The sequence below is a fragment of the Mixophyes fleayi genome, chromosome 1, assembly GCF_038048845.1.
Source record: "Mixophyes fleayi isolate aMixFle1 chromosome 1, aMixFle1.hap1, whole genome shotgun sequence".
NCBI lineage: Eukaryota > Metazoa > Chordata > Amphibia > Anura > Limnodynastidae > Mixophyes > Mixophyes fleayi.
Window position 1 is genome coordinate 59,066,827 of NC_134402.1, and position 22,365 is coordinate 59,089,191.

At 38.1% G+C, this 22,365-nt stretch overlaps 1 protein-coding gene across 4 annotated transcripts in view; it reads left to right on the top strand.

The window, feature by feature from the left end:
* Nucleotides 1-22,365, top strand: part of LIMCH1 (LIM and calponin homology domains 1) — a 195,427-nt gene that overhangs the window by 155,066 nt on the left and 17,996 nt on the right. For 3 of the 4 annotated variants that reach the window (XM_075195032.1, XM_075195015.1, XM_075195023.1), the window contains exons 12-25: nucleotides 153-482; nucleotides 870-1,121; nucleotides 1,354-1,635; nucleotides 2,109-2,330; nucleotides 2,914-2,949; nucleotides 7,909-8,035; nucleotides 9,624-9,781; nucleotides 10,181-10,589; nucleotides 11,559-11,786; nucleotides 12,609-12,693; nucleotides 13,080-13,231; nucleotides 13,483-13,582; nucleotides 21,003-21,031; nucleotides 22,220-22,327. In XM_075195032.1, the coding sequence (XP_075051133.1) occupies nucleotides 153-482; nucleotides 870-1,121; nucleotides 1,354-1,635; nucleotides 2,109-2,330; nucleotides 2,914-2,949; nucleotides 7,909-8,035; nucleotides 9,624-9,781; nucleotides 10,181-10,589; nucleotides 11,559-11,786; nucleotides 12,609-12,693; nucleotides 13,080-13,231; nucleotides 13,483-13,582; nucleotides 21,003-21,031; nucleotides 22,220-22,327 (2,518 nt within the window). Of the gene's footprint in view, nucleotides 1-152; nucleotides 483-869; nucleotides 1,122-1,353; nucleotides 1,636-2,108; nucleotides 2,331-2,913; nucleotides 2,950-7,908; nucleotides 8,036-9,623; nucleotides 9,782-10,180; nucleotides 10,590-11,558; nucleotides 11,787-12,608; nucleotides 12,694-13,079; nucleotides 13,232-13,482; nucleotides 13,583-17,456; nucleotides 17,567-21,002; nucleotides 21,032-22,219; nucleotides 22,328-22,365 lie in introns of those variants that run through there. The other variant, XM_075195041.1, reaches the window with a different exon arrangement.

A 22,365-nucleotide genomic window follows, 5' to 3' on the forward strand; every position in this document is an offset into this window, starting at 1 on the left:
TTGTGTTTCTGTGGTTAAGTGTGAATAATTTTCAGTTGATCAATTAAAATTGTAATATACTTTGCTTTCAAGCACCTTCTTTGAAGGTGCCTACGCAGTCAGTGTTTAGACTCCCCAGTAATTTTCTGTTTCTTAATTTCTTGGAACGAAAGTGAAAATGCTTCTGCAAACCAGCACCTTGAGAGCGACCAAACAGCCAAGATCGACGTGACCAGAGCAGCCAATGATGATTTTGGTAGACGCAAGTTGTCATTGCAAGAGAAGAGGGCCAGAAACAAGCAGAAATTTGTGCACTTTGGCCCAGTAACTGAGATTGACCAGCAGAGATGGGATAGACTGTGTATCACCAAGCCTGGTACTAGTGAAGTAAATGTGAGGGACAGCAGTGTCTCAAACATCACAAGCACTAAAGCAGTTTTATCAGACACTGCTTCAAATGCTCAGATCATGGACACCGCACTAGTCCTACAAGCCAAGCCAAGGTACACTCCACAATCTCATCATGTTAATGTGTGGCTTGTTCAATAGTCCTCTGCCAATGAGAGAGGGGTTTTTTTTTCATGCAGATTTTCATTTGTTCACGATATTTGGAACATTCAATCTTCTTCTGCTTTTAATATAACTGTTTTTATTGCTTTTTATGCCACTGCATTTCATAGCCCTATAACCATGTGTCTTTTTACCATTTGGCAAAACTGCAAAGGAAATTTGTCTCCAATATATGTGGGGAAAGAATAATATTTACAGCCGTAGTCTGTTTTGTGTTTATACAGGAATGCCAAGAATGTTTCTTATATTTTCTGTAGTGAACCTTTTTTTGATGTATGTACTTCTACCCTGACAAATAATACTTTCACATTTGTGAGTAGATCTACGGTAGAAGCCGATAGAGCACCAGATGTTCCTGCACCTCCTGAAAATGAGGATGGTGGACAGTTCCTCGATACCCAACGGGATGACATGTTGGCTCGCAGAATGGGCACTTTTCAGAAGTGTGCCAGAGTTACCCAGCCGTCGTCTGCCTCGGACTCTCTCAGAACTGTAGATCGCGGAAAATTGGCAAACCAAAAGGTGGAACCGAACATACCTAAACGACCACTGCAGGACGGCAGCCAACACCAGTGAGCTTCGTGTGTGCTCTGCATTGAACGTCCAAATGATCTGTGGTATTGTCCATGCAGTAACGCTCCAATGCATGTAAAATGCTGTGCTTTATTTTATTTTTTTGTGACTACATTCTTAATACTAATATTTTTGGTTTGTTGGTTTGACTAAATTTGTGACCTAAAGAAAAAGCATGCAGTGTGCTTTAAATTTTGCCAAGCTTCACCAGCCTGTCACCTGTTCCTGTAGGAGTATGGAACTACCTTCCAGTGACGTAAAAGCAAACTGCGCTAACTCGAACAACCCTGATGGCACACACGCTGCTTTAGTAGAAGATGTGTGTACAGAGGATTTCAGCGTGCAAAAGGACAGAAGTACACCAAAGCCAGAAACAGTTGATTGCGGGATTCTGGTCACACAGAAGCAACCTGGCTTAATTCTATCTCACTTCCTCCCAGTGCCATTTTCTGCACAGCAGAAGGTAGAGGAAAAATCCTGCGTCTTGCCGCCAAAGGAAAAGGAGCCAGCGAGGTCAGGAACCTTTTATGTTCTCAGAGAGCAAGATGGCATTTGAGCCTTTTTGTTTTGAGTTTTGCAAATATATTACTGAATATGAGTGGGGTCTAGCATGCCTTGCCCACCTTAACTTGGAACGCACCAGGATTGTAAAGTTAAAAACTTGCCATAGAGCTACTAAAGAGATCAAGTTTTTCGGTTTTATTCAGAAGACGTAGAATTCTTTTTTCTTGATAAGGGTATGTAGTATTATGTAACTATATAGGGTGTATGCTCCATAAAGGCTTTCAGCACACAGGCAAATATCCTCTTTACTGTACAATTGAAGAGTGGTTTACAAGTATGTAAACAAACCTTTCATCAAATGTTTTTTTTTACAAAGTAATATGTTTAAATCTGTAGTGTGTATGTTAATTTTTGTGTTGTCTTTAAAATTATTTTGTATATAGTATGTTGTGTGTAACGAGTCTCTGAAATTACTTCCTTAGCTACCTCCAAAAGAACACTATTATGCAAAATAGTATTCCCCAAGCCCCTACCGCCATCAGGTCCGAGGGTCCATCAAAGCCGCTCCACCACAGCAAAGCAGAAGACCCAACTGAAATAAGAGATGATCTGATGAGCAGCCCCATTCAGAACAATCCCATAAGTGCAGATCTTAAGCCCCAGCCACAGGAAACTCTTGAAAGTCATGACCATGAATTATCGAGGTCAGATAATTTGTCATCCGCTAATTCTCTGGCCTTTTATTATACTATTGAGGCCAATATTGCAAAATATTAAATATATTTTTTTTAAATAGTCTGTGTTTAGATTTAGATATAGATCTATATAGATTATGACCATATATGTGTATTTGTGTGTATATACATGCAGTGCATAATTTGTAGATGATAAAAAAAAAAAGTGGAACTCAATTATGACATATGCTGTGAAGACATTCAAAATGATCTTTAAACATGAAATATATGGTGTTCATGATCTATCTATCATATATCATATGTGCGCTCTACTCAATACCCCAAACAAGCTCCATTGCAGTTTCAAGGATTTTTTTTCTTTAAAAAAAACTTATTGAAGTCATAATATCTGATGTTCGTGAGTCTAGAACGTGTTGCATTTAAGTTGTATTTGCAGAGATATGATTATGATGTGCTTTTTACATTATGTGAAAAGGAAAATCCATAAGGACATCATTTTGAGATCTGACACTACTCACACTATTCACCATTTTGAGGCTGATTTTATTTCTCCTTCTCACTCGTAAATCTAATTCTATATTTGGTTTTGTAGATTCAGCACACGGTCTACTCTGTCAGATGACACAGAGTAAGTTGTCTTTTGTGCTTGAAGTGTTCCTGTAACAACTTAGTGCATGTCCCACTCCACGTTATATTAATAGTATATTGGCCGCAAATTACATCTTGTGTTACATAATTGTCCTCCGAATACTAAGTATTAATAGCAGTAACTTTACTGAGCGCAAACGTTCAGCATGAGACTAATAATTTTTATTTTTTTTCAGATTTAATTTTGCTTATGTTCTATGCAAGTGCTTCTGTCTGAATTGTTTTCCCTCCCAAATGTGAAGCATATTAAGTGCATGATTCATAGGAACTGTTTGAAATGCAACACACACAATGTACAGGGATTTAATTTATCGTTCTCTTACTATTAACCATGAGCAGCAGTATGGTAAATAAGCCTTCCTACGACACGTGCTAACCTAAGCTCATTTCTCCATTGTGGCACATGAGGATAGTCTGCTAGCATTTAGATTTTTGCATGTAAAATTTTGTGATATTGTGCCACATTGTACCAGCAATATATGTATAGTATATTTAGCAGAGTGTTTTGCTTAACTTTACTGTATTACATTGTACTTTATTATTCACTAAAAACCATCTTGTAAAAATATAGCAAAGACTGAATTCTGTTAGTGGGTACACATATTTCACAGCATTTTAGGTACCATAAATAACATTTTCTCTTGGGAACGCTAAAGAGAGGGCCTTGAGATTTTTTGAATTTTCTGTATAATCTAATAGTATTCAGCCTTTGTAAACGTTTTAAATTATCGCTTGCAACCAAGTCAAATGTTAGGGATTTTTGGAATGTGCATGCATGTTACTCTCCTGCTACCACTTACATTCATGAACTGGAAAGTAATAAGGATGATGATTATTTGAATTAATGAAATGTTACACTAATTTGTAGGCCACAAATAGGGAACTGTTGTTTTGATCATTACTTATATATAGCTGAGAGAAAAATGTGAACATGCCCTGCAAGTTAATAGCTGGCTAGCTATTGGCAATGGATGCTAAAACATGATACAAATGTGTATTAAAAAGAAAGTTTGAAAGTTTTCTTTTACAATAATGTAATAATCCCCAGTAATGTAATCAGATAGAAAACATGCCAAATGTTTGAGACAGTAGTAGTAGTAGTTAGTGTAATTTAAAAGAAAAGTGAGTTCTTGTTTTGACTGTAGAAAACTGATCCTTTTGGGATGAGTATTGCTCCCTGTACTGAAACATCTGAGCCACTAGGGGGCAGGCATAATGCCATGTAATCATTTATTACCAAATGGTCTACAGGTGTATAATAAGGAAATACTATAACAACCAATCTCCAATACATAGCGACTTTTGCATCTCTTGACTTGATGTTTGTGGGTGTCACACATGACACTATAAAAATTGGGACTTACATAGAGAACACTGTGGCACTCTAGCAAAGGACTTTACTAGGCAAAACTGCCACAGAGAGACATGATCAAACTTCCTGTGGTTCCTGTTACTGGACTAAGAAGGGCAGAGGTGGTCATTTGCCTTTTGCAAACACTGTTTTGAAATATTTCTTGTATATAGTTGAACTTGTTAATATTAGGTTTTTTTTTCCTTTTTTTAAATGGTTCCTGCCCAGTGTCACCTGTCGGCTCTTACAGATGTTCCTTCATAATTCAGGGGGTTGTCTGCTAGAGGAAGAGGTAGTTTGCAAAATAAGGATTTGTGAGAATATAAGGGGTTTTTTTGTTTGTTTTTTTATATATTTTTTTTCTTATGGGCCTTTTGTTGCCTTTCTTTTATAGAGCTTAGAAAAACAAACCTTGTAGTTGTGTGTGCATATAACTAACACAAATGCACAATCTCAGCATAAGCATTACCTTATTCCTCCTTGTAATTCCTTTCATTACATATTTGGATAGTCCAATGAAATGAAATGACAGTTTAAATATACAAGTCGGAATTTCTTTTAATGCTTAGAGGAATCCTGCCGTGCTGCTAAATCCTGCCATTATGTGACCTGTTTGATGTGATAGGAAATTGAAGATCGTGTGCAATTTAATATAAAAGGGATGATGAAAACGTAAACCATTACGCCTAGCAATCTGCTTTTGTTACAAGATGAAAATCAAAGGCTGTTCCAAGCCTCAACCTCAAATCATACAGGCCGGGCTTCAAACAGGTTGTGTTCAGAAGGACATATACTGCTCTCTATTAATGTGGTTAGCAGATGGGGGCAGCTAGACCCTGCCCACACACACTATTATCGTCTCATGTTCAATGTCATGACTGTGTGAATGAGCAGTCATTACATTCAGTCTGTAAGGTCTACTAGAGTAAGCTCCTGTCACATAGCTGACAGAAAGAGATGTCATTCATTTCTTTACAGGAGCAAAATATAGCTTGTGATATGCTATAGAGAAAATGAATTCTATATTAATGTAAAATTACTGCTCTGTCTGCCCAGAACTAAAAGGATTTTTCTCTATAAGCCACTAAACCTAAAATACAAGTTGCCTTATATAAAAGATCTACTAAGAACCATGATGGAGATAGATGGATGGATACGGATGATAAAGTTGTGAGTGTGTTCTCTGTACTGCGCTGTGGAATTAGTGGTGCTGTATAAATAGATGATGATAAAGTTGTGGTTCTGAGGGGGTATTTTGTTACACACAACAGACTCCCTATTAAGAATCCCGTTAGACACTGCACCCAGCCTCTCAGCCACCTCTTTCAGTGGCCAGCTGATAACAGAACAGTAGTGTGTATTCTGCATTCTAGCAATAGGTATGTGAAGTTCTGTTAAGGTATGGGAACATTTACTTATATTTGTGAGTTTTATTTGTGGCCTTATTTCCTGCAACTTGTATTTTAGGTTTAGTTGCCTATTAATGTAAGTGTGTGCCAGGACACACACGTTTCTCATGATGAGGCTCGGTAGGAGCCGCATCTCAGGCAGTAACATTCCATGGTGGCTACAGACATGGGGGTCCTGCCTCAAGTCCTCCTGTTCTGATACGGTCACCGTGCTCTGCAATAACTGAATGTCACCTGCTCTCCTTACTGAGATCCGCGTGTTGGGACCACAGTGACTTAATGTGTAACGCAGGAAAGGGAGGAAAAATATTTTCCTTCTCTCTCCTGCCCCTATGCCACGAGCGGTGCCACGTGGACCCGCGGTTACACTGTGGCTGCTGACCCTAGGGGGTATAACATCTACTGCCTGTGGCGGCAGAAAGAGGTGAAGCCACCTGCTAATACTAGACTTTTTATAATAAATGTAATGCAATGGGGATTATGTGTGAAATACACAGTATTTCAAATGTAAATTTTAAAAGTTGTAGTTCATATTATTCTCCTCTTTAGCGGTTTGGGAAACACCGACCTTAAAGGAACACCCACAACAAACTATTGTGAGTCCTAAAGACCCAGATTCTTCCTAGATTTGTTGTGACTGTCTAGAGCCCATGGTGGAAGTGGCGTAATTGCTGATGGATTAATTGGAAGTATAGCTGTATATAACGTTTATATGAGATACTGTGCTGCATGTAATGGTTATTTAGTCACAAGGTGTACTAGCTATACCAGTGTTGGCTAACCTGTGACACTCCAGGTGTTGTGAAACTACAAGTCCCAGCATGCTTTGCCAATATATAGCAGCTTATTGCTGGAAGGGTATGCTGGGACTTATAGTTTCACAACACCTGGAGTGTCACAGGTTAGCCAACACTGAGCTTTACCTATAACAGCTAATCCTACTTTTGCTTTCATTAAGCTTCCATCATTCTAGTTGGTTGCCATTAGTCCACATTTAGGCTTTGTTTGACCTGTTACTAGCCGCTTTTGAATTTCCTTGTTTAGTGTTTTTATTTTGAGACCAATTTTCCCTTTAACAAAGACTAAAATTGGACTTTAATCAGACTTAATTTATACTCTAACTGCATTGTGCAGTTGTTTATTTAAATACTTTGTGTTCTTGTTCTTCATGTCGCTCTCTTCTTTAAATATCACCTTTGCACAATGGAGGCAGCCATTTTGGCACTGAACCAGTATTCGAGAAGGCAACTTGTTTTGTCCATTTTACAGCTTGTTGCCTGTATGCTTATTAAGTATACTTTTTACTTCTTTCCCCTGTTAAATATTTTATATGGCTTGTTCCTATAAAATGAGAGTGTTCATCATGAGCTCATTCTGAATGCCATAGCTGAATCTCAGTCACGCCTGCCAGCATAAACATGTATGACCGTTTTATGTAATTAGAAATATTAAGTTACTGGTAAAGTGTATTTGTGCAGGTGTGTGTGTGCTTTGCATAGCAGCAACACTTCACATTGTGGGCTTAGCAAAGCCAATTTGCCTATTCCTTTTTAGCAGAGACTTTATCCCGGAGCCTTTCCTATGTCTATAATTTTATTTAATTAGTACAGACTTGAAGTAATAAATCTAATGTTCTGTATATGGCGTAATAGGTATTTTCTCACTATACTTCAGCAGATTTTTTTTTTATTTTTTTTTTAAAAGCTTCTGTAAATGGCTGTAACATTAAACCAATCAGTAGTTGTAGACTGTCTGCTTTAACATCATGTTCAATTTATTAGGAAGCTGTGGTCCTATTTTTTGTGGACTTGATTTAATAATATGAATTTCCTTGAGGATTGCTTTGAAATGAATGGTGTGTACTGAAGGTATAAAGTTTGTGAAGGGTCACCTATAACCTTTATTAATCCTATTTTGCAATGGTCAACGCACAGATCCATTCTGATACTGGCTGAAGTTTAAACCTTCATGCGTGTAGTGTAGACAGCGCGGATTGAAATGCATTCCTCCTTTTTTCTCAAATGTCTCCCCCTACTGGGCTAACCTGGAATGTCATGTTCATTTGCTTCTACTAAATATCTGCATGTAGTGTAGTGTTTAACTTTTAGTGCCACCTAGTGGTAAATTTGCAGAATGCTTGCAAATGGAAAATAAACTTTTTATTTTGTGTACTGTGCAGGAGTATGAGCATGTGCGACATGAGATATGAAGAGGAGGGAAATATGCTGCCCCACAGCAAGACTCATCATGAACACTTGCAGTTTGTCAATGACCTACTCAAAGAGGAGGATGACACATGGCAGGATGTAGGTAGCTTTACCATTGTTCTTATTAGTTAAACATTCCATACGTGACATAAGAGTGTAACCCCCCAATTCATGTTGAAATGATTTCCAAGCGATGCTATAAATCCATTTTAATCTTTGTTTCTCTGTTAATTCCACTGTTGCTTTTGACGGTCTATTTTACATAGTCGCTGTAGATAAGGTAGTGACACACTCGTATTTCAGCTTTAGATGCTATAACTTAAACTGCTGATCTGCTCAATATTTAACTGAGGCATTATTGAGCATTACAGAAATGTGCGGCAGAATAAAAACAGGATTACTTAGAAATAAGTGCAGAAGACGTGTTTTGCTGTAAGTCTACTGCACTTGCATAGATTATCCTAATATGACTAATAAACTGAATACAGATGTAAAATTGTCACCAAACATATCAAAGAGTACGTCAAGACCTTAATATAGTTTAAAATAATGTACAAGTGTTTGGAGCCTAGGTTACTGATTAAAGCAAATTCCTTGTACAAATATTTGTGACAGTGAGAACGAAGTAATGCCTGGAATGCACAGTAGGCAACTAAGAGACTATTATTAATTGTATTCTATATATAGTGCCAGCAAAGCTTATAATGAATAACAATGCTTGAGTTGACAGTGCTCGCATTGCTGAGCTCACTACATCTAAAATGTCTAAATAAGAGGATGCCAGGATTAGTGCTCAGTGGTTTTGTGTATCAGCCACTTGGCTACATTTTATCACATTATATTCATCTAAGGGAACTAGTTAAATGAAGCTGGTACCAAGGTAATTAGGGCATTTAATACGTTTCCCTACAGAAGTACGTTTACAGTCTTTTGTGTTATTATAAGTTAACGGCAGATGTGAGATTTTAAAGGTGAGAATTGGTAGAATGTGAGGAATAAAAAAACCCGGATACAATCAACATTAAACCCAACTGATTTGTGATGTGGTGTTTTCTTATACAAATAGGGATTTCATGTGTTAAAGATAAAATAAATAAGTCATGAGAGGAGATATCAAATTGGGTATAATCAGCATATACACAGTAAAGAATACCAACATTTCTGATTAAGTTTTTTAGGGGTATAGAAGAGAGAGAACCAGAATTGGTTCCTGAAGAACTGACCTGCCAGGGAGTATAACCTGCCAATGAGGTTGTAGCAGTGGATGGAGAGCTAGAATGTACACCAGAACAGTGCGGTTTCATCAAAAGAGCCTTAGGGCTTCAGTAAGAATGGGACAATCAACACTATTGAAGGCGACATAGAGGGAAGAATTAATAGTGATTAATTTCCCAAAGACTTAAGCAGCCGAGAGGTCATAAGACGGAGCGCATGGAAGTGTATAGGTTTCCGGTCTGGTTCTTCTGTGATATGTTTCCCCATAGTGTATGTCAGTAGGCTATACGTCTCTGAGGAGTTCTGTAACCTAAGGCACGCCATTGCTATAAAGCAGTCATGGTGTGAAGTGTGTTTTGCTCTGCTGTATTATTTCTACAAATTAATTTTTGGCTTCACTTCATTCTGTAAATTTGTTGTCCGATAAGAGACATCTCTTTTCTTTCTTTTAAAATGCTTTGTGCTATTAAAGGACCTGGCCCGGTGGAAGACTCGCAGGAGAAGTGCGTCACAGGACTTGATAAAGAAAGATCAGGAAAGGAAGAAGATGGAGAAGGTTCTTCGTGGAGAAGTTGACTTGTCTGAAAGAAGAAAAAGCATAAAAACTTACAAGGAAATAGTAGAAGAAAAGTAGGTTTTCAATGGGGTGTTAAGTTTGTTTGCTGAGATATTTTGTAAGCTGTTTAAAGGGCTCGTCCACTTTTGTGGACTTTTTTGTTTGTTAATCACTAAATATATACTTAATACAGTTTCTGATTCTGGCGTGAGGATGGGCATTTATGTGAATGTGGGTTTGTATGCAGACGTGCCTGCCCTAACCAGAGAGAACTTTACAGATAATGATGACACTGATACAAGATCAGCAATTGAAAAGCTAAGTAGGGGGTTTAATCTGTCAAAATTAGCCCTTGATTCAGTTACTATTAAACTAAAATCCACACAAATGAATTCTTCTTTTAAATAGCACAGTACACAATGTATCAGTAACTGTTATTCCCTCCCATTTCCTTCGTGTGTTCATTGTAACAGAGAGCGTCGCGAGAAGGAACTCCACGAAGCGTACAAGAACGCCAAGTCAAGAGAGGAAGCGGAGAAGATTTTGCAGAAATACATTGAAAGGTTCACGATCAGTGAGGCTGTCCTTGAGCGTATAGTGATGCCAAAAATCCTGGAGAGAAGCCATTCGGTTGAGCCAGGCTTGCTCTCCTCCTCAGAGGACCCCAACCCTCTGAAGTACCTGAGGCAGCAGTCTTTGCCATCTCCAAAATTCACTGCTACAGTTGAGGCGACCATATCCCCCAGCGGTGAACCAGAGCTTAAAACACCAGCAATCTGCACATCGCCTACTAAAAGCGTGGTCTCCAAGGCAGTGCCTATGCTGACACCCAAGCCTTACTGCCAGCCCAGGAACACCCAGCAGGTCCTGAAGAGGTTCAAGGTAAAGTCTATGAATGAATTGTGATGGGGTAAAACAGAGACTGAACTTACTTGCCCAATGCAGTGAGGTGTCGGCATTCACTTCACTGCTGGACGTCTACAGCCAATTAGGAAAAGACCACACCTTCCATGATAGGTTTCCACTTTGTGCTTTAGTAATTGCCTGCACTTTGTCCATTTCCATTTTATCCAGGGGAGTATTTTGTCAAAACTGTAATCATTGATATTAATTACCATGGAACATTCTTTAGTACAGAGGAGAAATGTATTAAATGTCTTTTCCTACAAAATGATTTGATATATTGCTGAATACTAGTTCAGATATGTAACCACACTTAAAGGTATAAAGTTTCATATTAGACATCTACAATAACTATTTCAGTGTAAAGATGGTAAGTCTGCTGGCTGTCACTTTTTATTCTCCTCTTCCTGACATTCCCTAAAGTCCTAAGCAAGGCAGCGGCTGTACTGGTGTCTGTCCATGTCTGTACCTGTACTTATATAATTATCCTGCTTCCCTCCTACTTCTGAGGGGGCAGAATGATTTTTAATTTGTCACATTTTTTATTAGTAGTTAAAAAGCATGTTTATGCTCACTGGTTGTGTCTTACCTGTGTAATATCCTAGCTTTATATTGTTAGCACAGTATTTAATCTGCTTTAACCTGCCTAATAACAGGGTTTTAGATTTTATTTTGTTAATGTTGGGGGCACCATATTGTGTTCCTGTGCCTTGGACTCCACCCCTCCAATGAGATGTCTAAATGCAGCAATTGCCTGGTATTTGATTACTCCTTTCTGATGATGCAGAAGACAACATATGTTTTCCATCTCTTATTGATCTCGTTTAGAATGTTCCTGGGTTCCACGTTCTCTTTTCACTTTCTCATCCATTACTGTGTCTTCACTTCAGTTTACATGTAATAGTTTTAATCTGTGTTTCTGAACTCCCATGTACTTGGTTTGTTTAGGTGGATAGTAAAGTAAGTGAGAATGGAGAAGCAATGAACGGGACAATGGATCAGAAAGAAAGAGGATGCAGTGAAAGTCAGACCTTTGCTCCATCACTGAGCAGATCACAGATGTTTGAAGGTGTTGCCAGAGTGGATATATCAGCAGCTCAGTTGAAGACGGACGTTTCTTCCATTGAACTCAGCTTGACAAGGCCAAATGTGCAGAATTCTGTCAAGGATCCAGAAGTAAGGACAAGGGGGAGATCTATCAGTGGGCGATGTTGTTCAGAAAATAAAATCACCATAGATAAACCGATAATTAATCCCCCAAACTCCAATCTATTAAACATTGATTTATTTTAAAATAAATAAATTTTACTTGACCAGGTAATGTATTTCAATGGGAGCAGAAGGCCCTTTGAAATGCATTGCCAATAGAAATGAATGGGAAAAGCACAGCCAATCACAAGCAATGCTTACGGGCTGACCAGAGCAAGTATTGAAAGCAATGGTGACAAAGCGAGAAATAATACTGTGCAACTCTTCCAGCATGATAGGGCATGCTGGTGCTTGTAGTTCCTCAAGGGCTTCTACATCCACAAGCACCAGCATATCCAAGCAGTCAATGGCTGCCAGGGCTTGCTGGGACTTACACAATAGTATTTCATCATTTATTTTTTTATTTATTTTTATTTTTTTATTTTCCCATTATTTTCAGTTGGCAAAGCTTTTCTTGATCTTTGAACTGCGCCCATTTAAATGTGTTATCCATTGAAAGAAATATGAAATCTTACTAGTTTTCAGTCCCGGCCGGCTGTTCAGTGTGATTTATTTTTAGAGTTTTCCATGATTCTGTAAATCCCCCTTTACTAGATCCCCCTGCTCTATACTTCAAGCAGCAGTCACTGATTTCTGTGTTTTTTTGAGATTTATGGTGATTTTTTAATTATTGTTGGCTAGGAAATTTGTTCAATATCATTAGCACGAAGAGAAGTGTCATGTCTTCTCCATGAAAATGTCTGTTTATTAGTGATTTATATTTCACATTTTTTTTATTTTTCCTCCAAGGTTTTTGCTCCAGCTGTAAGTCACACAAACCAGCCTGATTCAGCGGTGGCCCCAGAAACTGGCCACACGGAGCAGAGTACAGAAGGTTTGTATAATATATCTCCAGATATAGTCAGCAGCAGATCATAACCTGAATGTGTCTATAAATTTATACATGGCTGATTCTTGGATAGCAATAATATTTTGGAGTGAATATAAAATGTAAATATAAGTACATTTATATTTAAACTTTGCATTCATTAATTACTTACCTTTTAGCTCACTGTTTGCAAGTATTTTATACTCCAAACCATTAACCATATTGGTGCAGGGACAGGTGTACTGGTATCGCCTTGTCAAGACAAAAGAGCACATCTGGTTTAAAAATCAAAGGAATGTCTTCTATTATTCTACATGTTTATAGAGTAGTTTCAATCTTCTTACATCGCTGAAGGTTCCGTTCTCCACCTTGTTTTTTGTGGTCTGTTCCAGATTCCCTGCAGCCTGCTAGCACACGCAGGGAAGGATCCGCTGTGATCAGTTTAGAGCTAATGCCGTCAGTCACTACAACCGAACTCGCCGTAAATGGGAAGGATCTGGAAGATGAGCAGAAAGTGGATGCCAAATCACTGGTCATGCACTGGGTAATGAGACTTGTAGAATGTTTTTGTAAATTGTCGTAGTTTAGGTTGCCCATTTTTACTGTGATGATTCTTTACACTTAATGTCCACTTCTGGGAAAATCTGACCACTTTCTGGCCAACTACCGCCATATAAAGGATACGGGAGGGTCCCACACCAGAATTACGGCACTTGTAGTTCGTCGCTTAAAAGTAGCCTCTTTCAGTAAATATTGGCTAACAATGGTTTTAAAAGTAGCACTTGTTTATTTCAGTCTCTGGATTCCACGATCAAAGAACAGAAAGAAATGACTTTGCCTCAGGTCCAGAGAGCACCTGAAGAAGGGAAAGATCCCCTCCAGAAAGAGCAGAATGGTGCGTACACATAGTGCCCCCTCTGATGGCATGACACACCATTCACCCACATGGACTGGAATAGAACTGGGGTTGTACTGATGTAGCAGACATTTGTCCTTCAGTGTTTTTAAGCCATTTATTATTATTTTTGTACATAAATGAACTTGCCTACTGTGCAATGTAGTATTGTTTATTCCACTAAATAAAATTTAATGTACAATGACGCACCCAGTGTGAATCTCCAATAAGGGTTATTGCGGAAAAACTCATGTAAGATGCTGTAATCTCTCTTTAGTGAAGCAGATGTTATTTACAATATTACATGTACAGTGCAGACAATGCTGCCCCCATACAGCCACGTTTATTAAGAATTGGGAAAAATGATCAGGACACTTTCTGTTTATTTTAATTTCATGCAATAAATGCACTGTCATATATTAATTTTTGCTGTATGCTTAGGCCATATATTTGAGGATGCACCAATTGGGTTTCGTGTACAAACTATATTTTGTACATGTTGTTGCCTTTTATTTTTTTAAAATGGAAGATTACACAAAGATGCGGAGAGTTTGTGTTCAAACACCGAATACAATGAATGGTAACCAAGAACAAAGGCATAATCTTCCCATTTTCTCAGTCCATAGAAAAAAAGAATGTAGAACAAAGGGGGTTGGTGGAGGGGGAGAATGGTGTCTCAAGGTGTTGGTGCAGAAAAGGTCTATGTACCTGCAAAATTATGAATGCGTTTATAGTAGCTATTAGTGTCGGTCCAATGTCCGTTGACCACCCTGTAGGGTTGCTACTTCTAGTTCTCCAAAGTCCCTCTAGCAGGGAGCGGTAGTCGGGAATCTTTCAATTTTAACCAATTATGCAAAATCGCTGTAAAATCTGTATAGCGGTCTGCACTAGACATGGAAATATCATCCATCGCCATGTAAATATCTATTCTGAACAACAACTCCTATAGGTTGGGCAGGGAGAGGGACCTCCGATGACCTGGAAGTACTGCTTTGGCAGCATTATTCAAATGTCTGAGAAGCGATTTGTTATACCAAGAGTGACGCATCCAGTAGGTTAGGCTGCCAAGAAGTGGGTCCAAGAGGAAAAGGACAGCCCGGGATTTTGGTTTTTTTTTATGCAATTTGCAATGCAATACTTGGTGCAGTCTACACATATATAAACTGTAAATACCCGCACACACTTACTGCGCCTAATAACTTGGTGGATTATTCCTGGCCTGAATAGCACTCAAATCTTGGCAACATCTTTATAGATATAAATGGAGAAACCAGTACTAGGTTTCTAAAAAAAATAAAAATCTAAAATATAGATAGTTTCTAAATGCCGTAAATATGACAGGAAATGAGGCATAAGAGTAAGTAACTCTAATTCAGGAGAGATAATTAGGTTTAAGAATAATTACTATTATTCAGGAATTCCATATAGAGTCAAAAAGTTATAATCCTTACTTTTTACTACATACTCTATCTGATCACCCACTGTTATGTTTCCCTTCCCCCAAAATAGTACCCATATGATCCAGCTTTTCCACAGTACATATGTTTAAGTTTATTTGAATTAGAATTTGGAATCCAAACGCTCGTAAATGATATTTTGGCTGCGTTTGGAATCCGAAAAGATGCACTGGTATAACATAAAATATTAAACTGAGGAAGTTTGATGTCCTTGGTTTTAGTTTCATATATTTGGGAGTCCTACATACTCACCATGACTACTGGACAGTATGTAGTGCACACAGATGCAGGCAGAGATTAGTTTTCTGTGGAAAAGTTGTGGATTTAATTCAAATTCATGGTACTAAATGTATGGAACCAATATTGATGGTTAGCAGACATTTTTTTTTATCTCTCTGGGAATTTTCAGTGGCTTACTAGGTTCTGAAATTGTCCCAAGTAGAGCTTTGTACAAAGGTCAAGTTAGCTTTCAGCCAACTATGCTATTTAATGTAGACATTTTTTTAACAAAAAGTTGGACCAAGCCTTTGCAGTAGGTATTGAGGGCTTTGCAGACTTGCTGTGCAGACATGCACAAAATACACTGAGAATTGGTGGATTCATAAACTGGGTCAGGGACAGTGACGTCACAGCAGTTCAAATGACTGCTGTCTGCAGTTTTTGATCTGTGTCAGATCTAAGTAAGACAGCTTCAGCCATATTTAGTCGACTTGGCTAGGTCATCCTCTTATTTTAGCAAGGCTGCAGAAGAATGTCAGGTTAACACAGAACAATGAATTTTAATATCACTTTTGTGTGTTTAATGGTCGTTTTAAGTTGGTAAGTATGATGCACTGTTGAATCTGATGTTAATTAGTGGCCACAGGTACTGTACATTATTCATATTATACTTCTAACCACATACTCTGGTTCAGGCAGCCTCGTTTAATACTTGGTGTGTACAGTATGATTTAACATACAGTACCTATCGCCACTAGTGAAATATATTCCAAAATACAATTGTTGTCCTCTCTTCAGTGTAAATGCTCTGATAAGCAATTACTATGTGTAGGTTATGGACAGCAGAGGCAAGTCGGGGAGATTGACATGTATTTGAAGAATATCAGGGCCTTTCTGTGTTTATTACATTGAAATGTGTCCATTTTTATATCTGCCCAGTTCCTTTGTGGACACTCAGGGCTAGATTTACTAAGCTGCAGGTTTGAAAAAGTGGGGATGTTGCCTATAGCAACCAATCAGATTCTAGCTATCATTTCGTAGAAGGTACTAAATAAATGAAAGCTAGAATCTGATTGGTTGCTATAGGCAACATCCCCACTTTTTCAAACCCACAGCTTAGTAAATCTAGCCCTCAGTCCTACATTCTATTGTTTTGTAAGGGGGAAAAATGATCACGTTTGATCTGTGTACTTCTCACAGATCCTGTATGTTAGCTGTTATTACTACAGCCGTTGATGGTGTATGTAGGTTCTGGTTTCCATCACATATGTCTTATTAATCTACTGTACTGTGATGTCACATTACAGCATATTCCTGTGTTATAGGCCGCTATAGCACGTAACATGGCTTTCTATTGTTGTATGTTGTTCCATACTTATCACAAGTTAATCAGACAGTTGTAAAGGAGGAATAAGATAATGAGAGTTCCTACTGTATTAGGAAAACTTCAAAGGGGAAGTAAATCTGAATAAATATATATGTTTTAGAAGTGGGTGTACTGTTCTGCATTAAGTTGAATGTTACGACCGCTGTGTTTTATTCATTCAGAGGTTGCTCACTACACGCTGCACTATTTCCTTAAGTGTATTTTGTTTTTAATAAACTGAACTACCAAATCTAATTGGCGCACACTACAAATTGCTCCATTTGACCCCTCACTCTTTGGTTATCTCACCAGCTTTCATTGCTCACTGTTGGGCTACAGCAGGTTTCTGAACTTTTTTTTTAATTTTTTTTTTTGATTTTGTTTTTTGTTCACATGTACCCCCATGTTTTAATAAATGTTTATCAAGTACCGCCTAAAGTGTGTTTGTTTAAACTAAGTATTTTCTGCTTAAGTGTACATCAATGCCTTTAAATGTTTTAAAAAGACCCCTTCTGATTATTTTTATATGTTTTATGTTTCACTTATAAATGTAAAAGTATTTAGAGTTATATTTAACACTGAAGTATCCTTTTGGGTACACATACCACAAGATAAGAACCCAGGGGTCAGAGCCTCTGGGTTATAAAGTCTTTTAAGAGAATACATAAAGCCTTGTTTTTAAATGTATTGAATATTTATGTTTTCTTGAATTCTTTTAATGTTAGTAGCGATCTTTGTATGTTATTTTGTAAAGTGTTTATAACAGTTTTTTTTGTTTTGTGTTTTTTTTTTTATTCTGTTTTTGCACATTATTATGACCTTTGCACCTCAGAGTCTTCCCAAAATATCCAGCTAAACATTACTCTTAAGGTCCAGCCTGCCTGGCGTCGCTCCCAGTTTTATGTAAAGTCAGGTAACCAGCGTTGAATTGAACAGCACCCTCTCTCCTCCTGCACGATATCTTGGTGTGGTCACACTTTACACCTGTGTTCTGCTTTGTGTGTGTGGGGCTGTGTCTGTGGTGCTCTCACTTTGAAAAGTCACTGGGTTTGTAACAATCCTGAAATATTTAATGTGGAACCACTTTTGGTGCATTACTGGGTTAATGTCTTCACTCTCACACCTGATACACCGTTTATATAGTTTTCAATTACCAAATAGTGTTCCAGAAATATAATTACACAATAAACTACAAGATAATTTAATATTGGGCAATATGCTGTTATATTAGAGGAAAGTGTCACTTAAGACCAGGGCAGGTGTAACGTAGTTCTCCAGCCAGCAGGTGGCAGAACAGGGGACATACAGTTCCAACAGGATTTAGAGAGACTTAGGTTTACAATAAGATGTGCGAGAATTTATGTGGATTTGCACCTGTCCACTCTATTTTAAAGCGTACATTCCATTATGGAGCCTAGATCAGTCTACCGTGCTATAGAACAGCACTAGCCAGAGGGTTTCTTATATTGCTCCTGTGACTGATGAACTCTGTCATATCTGTGATCCCACTGGTGACATGTGGCTTCTGCTGTTTATATGGATGTAATCGGCAGAACTGATTAGCTAGATATACATATGGAGACTAGTACAGTGGTCAAAGTGGACTGGTATACGGTGGTATGCCATACCGCCGATTATCCTACTGCCTTCATTTAACACTAGCAAATTCACTTCCTTACATTTTCCATACTGCAACTTCTAAATTTCCACTCTGACCACTGGACTAGTATTGAATATATTGATCAATTTAGGATTTAATGATCTGTATGGTTACCTATCAGATGCTGTGTGTGTTACACCTGGGGGAAATCTCAATATCTCAATATACTGAAAGTAATTTCCACTGGATGTGCACTGCAAAACATTTTGTTTCTGCACCAGTGCACATTTAGAGACACACTGCTCTCCATTCTCAAAAGACCCCTCCACAAACTAGATGTGCGTTTTGTGGAAAAAAAAAAAAGTGGGGCTCTGTGAAAGGTCATGAGTGAGGGGACATCACTTTAACTAGGTGTCACTTTTGTATGTGTGAAGCTTTTTATTACATTGCTCAGAGTGCGCTTAAAAATGGGCAGTTGCTCCATCACACTGCATAAACACCCCTTAAGACGCTCCCCCCCATTTATCTTGGTTCAGTAATCTCACTCCACACAAGTAGGTGCGCTACATACCAAGGATAGCTCTCACTGCATACTCCACCCATCTCTCTTCCCCTCAGACTTTGTAACTTCTCCACAAATGTCGTCTTCCTCTGTAAACGTATGTGCTTAGGCAGAGATCCAGGTACACATGGTAACGAAGCTGGCTCCGCAGTGCTCCTCAGCTGATTTGCACTTTGTAACTGGCCACACAATTTGGATAAACATAAAAGAGAAATATTATTTGCATTCTATATAGCATTTAGTATGCCAATACCAACACTGCTTGCAAACTACAATATCCTACAAGTAACGCAGAGCATTTAAAACAAACCAAAACTAAGGAAAACTTTACTGTCCAATTGTAAAAGGCCTTACGGTGGTAAAACAGTACCAGCTCCCCGCAGAACACACTGACTAATCCCACCTAGTGAGCGAGTTCTGACATTCACTGCAGACAGTACACTAAAACAAATTGAGGGACAAATATATCAACGGTTTCCATGAATAATGTACATCCTTTTAATGTACTTTTGTCTTTAAATTAAGACCAGTATTTGTTGACTTAAACATATGATGGTTATGAAATTATGGGGACAAAATAATATTGACGCCAGTGCTAATTAGCTTTAGATTCTAGTGTACAACAGGTTAGCAGACAGGGGGTCCCATTCTAACTGATTTGATCTATGTTTTGAGTCTTCATCAGTAGGTTAAGGGTTCTGTTTAAACATTTTTTTTATGGTCAATCTGGCAAATTTGATAAACAATTGTATCCTGGCGCACGATATTGGTCAACCATTAATTGGTCATTTTTATTCATTTACATTTCATTCCATATTGGATCATTGTAGTTTGTCAGAATTATATAGTTTGGCTCCAGGTTTTTAGCCTAATGCTCACATAACCAATTGGATCCATTCAGTTAAGAATGTATGTCTGTGGTCAGCACTAGAATTCTTTTGGAATAACTAACCTTTTATGGTAATAAGTGCTAGCAGTGGCTTCGAGGGTACAACTATTCATGTTTCTGTCAGTTTCCAAATCCCTACTTACATCTCTTCATCGCCTCTTGGAACAACCTAGTACATTTATAATTGCTGAGTTTCCGATGGTGGGTCTCAAACAGTGTTCCATATTGTACCAATAAGTGAAATTGACTATGATTGGAGCACCTTACAGCCTCCATCTCCTGCATGTTACAGGTTTGTAGTATATTGGGATCTAGCAGCCTGCAGCCAATCAGGATGAGGACAGCAGTGCACTTCAGGGGGTAAATGTATCAAGCTGCGGGTTTGAAAAAGTAGAGATGTTGCTTATAGCAAGCAATCAGATTCTAGTTATTTATTTAGTACATTCTACAAAATGACAGCTAGAATCTGATTGGTTGCTATTGGCAACATCTCCACTTTTTCAGTCTCGTAGCTTGATGCATTTACCCCCGGGAGTTGAGTGCCCTGATCTTGTGGGAGGCAGTTTACAGCACAGGGCGGCACGTGAAAGGGGTATTGTCGGTGTGTTAGGAAGGGCATGGAAGCAGGCCAGAAACCACAGACTGAGATGGATGGAGCAGACTCCCCCCAAAATTTTTGCACAGAAAAGAGATTTGACGCTCCTGTCAACTGATACAGCGAGATTGTGGTGAGAAATGCACCTCTGTATGAAAGGAAGTTCATTCACGCTGCTTGAACATACTGTGAAACGTTGAAGAAAAACATAAGTAAAGTGTAATGCACTTCTGAACATGTATATAAACAAAAGATTTGTGTTCTGTCCTCCTTGGATGGCTGACGGATAACAAAACACCATGAATGTGGAACTGTAAGGAATGTCCTTGTGTTTTCTTATCCTCATTGAAAACCTCAAGTGTTATATAAAACTTCATTAACAGGCATTCTTATTTTGGAAAAAAGTTATTTTGTTACAGTAAACATTTAGAAATGGACACTTATCTTTCTCTCCTTCTCTACCACCTCCATTCTTTAATACACTGATAGCGTTTACCCTATTATAATACAGGAGACCAGGGGTGTTCTTCATGACATCATTACTGTATTATTTATTAAATATAATATGGGTACTCCAACTGTCTGTTATAGCAATACCCATGCTCAAATCTCTAGTACATAATCTTTACATGGGGAGTTATAAAAGTGCATTATTATTCCATACCAATTTGAATTTATTTATGCAAGTTGTAAGCTAAAATAAAGTTTGTTTTGTCCGCTTCTGTTTGACAGGAGAGACGGAGAGCTGTGGGAACTCGGCAGTAAGTAATATTACGTGGCATGTTTGTGTTGTCAGAGTACTGAAGAAGCAGCTAAATATTTCACAGTCTACCGAGCTAAAACAATGCAGAATAACGTCATACGCAAGTGCTTAGCAGCTTTATTAAGACTTGTTTGACACAACTGTCAGCAATTACTCATTCTGCATCAACAATGGTTTTAATCGGCTTATTCAGTAGAATCTTTAAAGAGACTCTAACCTCAGAAATTGTCTTAATTGTGCCTTAGGCAGAGAAATATGTCATAGTTGTTTGCTATTCCTCTGTGCAAACCTTTAGCAAATTCAGGTTGTCTGCTCCCTCTTTCTTATATTTTTTTCTGACCAATCTGATCACATCCTCACAGATATCATATCCCTTTCCTAAGGATGTCATCCTTGTTGTTAGGTCATATTGTATTGAAAAAGAATTACCACACCTTAAATAAAATTGTCAGGAGAACTCTGGGAGGACATTCTGGGAAAGAGAAGACAAGCAATAGAACTGTAATAAATGGTGATGCTTTGCAGTTAGCAAATTGGTAGCACTAGTCTAAAAACTATTTAAAGTCCTATATCAAGAGCATTCTTATACCTACCCCCCTTATATTTGCAACAGTAGGAAAAATGAAAATATATAGTGTTAAGAGTCCCTTTATGATAAATAAATACATATTTTAATGGTTATTATATTTGTTCCCAGCTACACTTAAAATACATACAGTATTTGAAATATGCTCTACATTATAAAGAAATGCAGCTATTGATGTACAGTGTGTTTCAGGTATACTTATGACTCTCACTGTATTATGACAATTTAATTTCTTTAAAGTAAAACTGATCTGTTCTAAAATCCATCTGTAATCAGTGGCACTCTGAACAAAAGGAGTATGTGAAATCTGCAGGTGTCTAGATGACATCCCTGGATGTTCTGGGATTGTTCATAATCGATACCTATTTTCCCTTGGCTTTTGGGCAAGTTTCTGAATAAAGAACACACCACTGCCAAATGTCCATAGATTTATACGAACCGGCTCTGTTACAGATGGTGTAATGTTATTTCCCCAATAAGAGGAAGAGAAAAATTCAATTACAATTAACATTTAATTATAGACCTTTCAAACTATGATAAATGTATCTTGTGGGAACAACTGGCTTTTCAGTCATTGAGGATATTTATGTTTTCTGGTAGGTCCTACAACCCCCTTTAAATTCTCCAAGTCGATTTTGCACCTGGGACCCAGACGAAGAACGCAGACGGCAGGAGAGATGGCAGCAGGAACAGGAGAGATTGCTTCAGGTACAGAAGTTGTTTGTGCTGAGTGCGTTTTATTAATT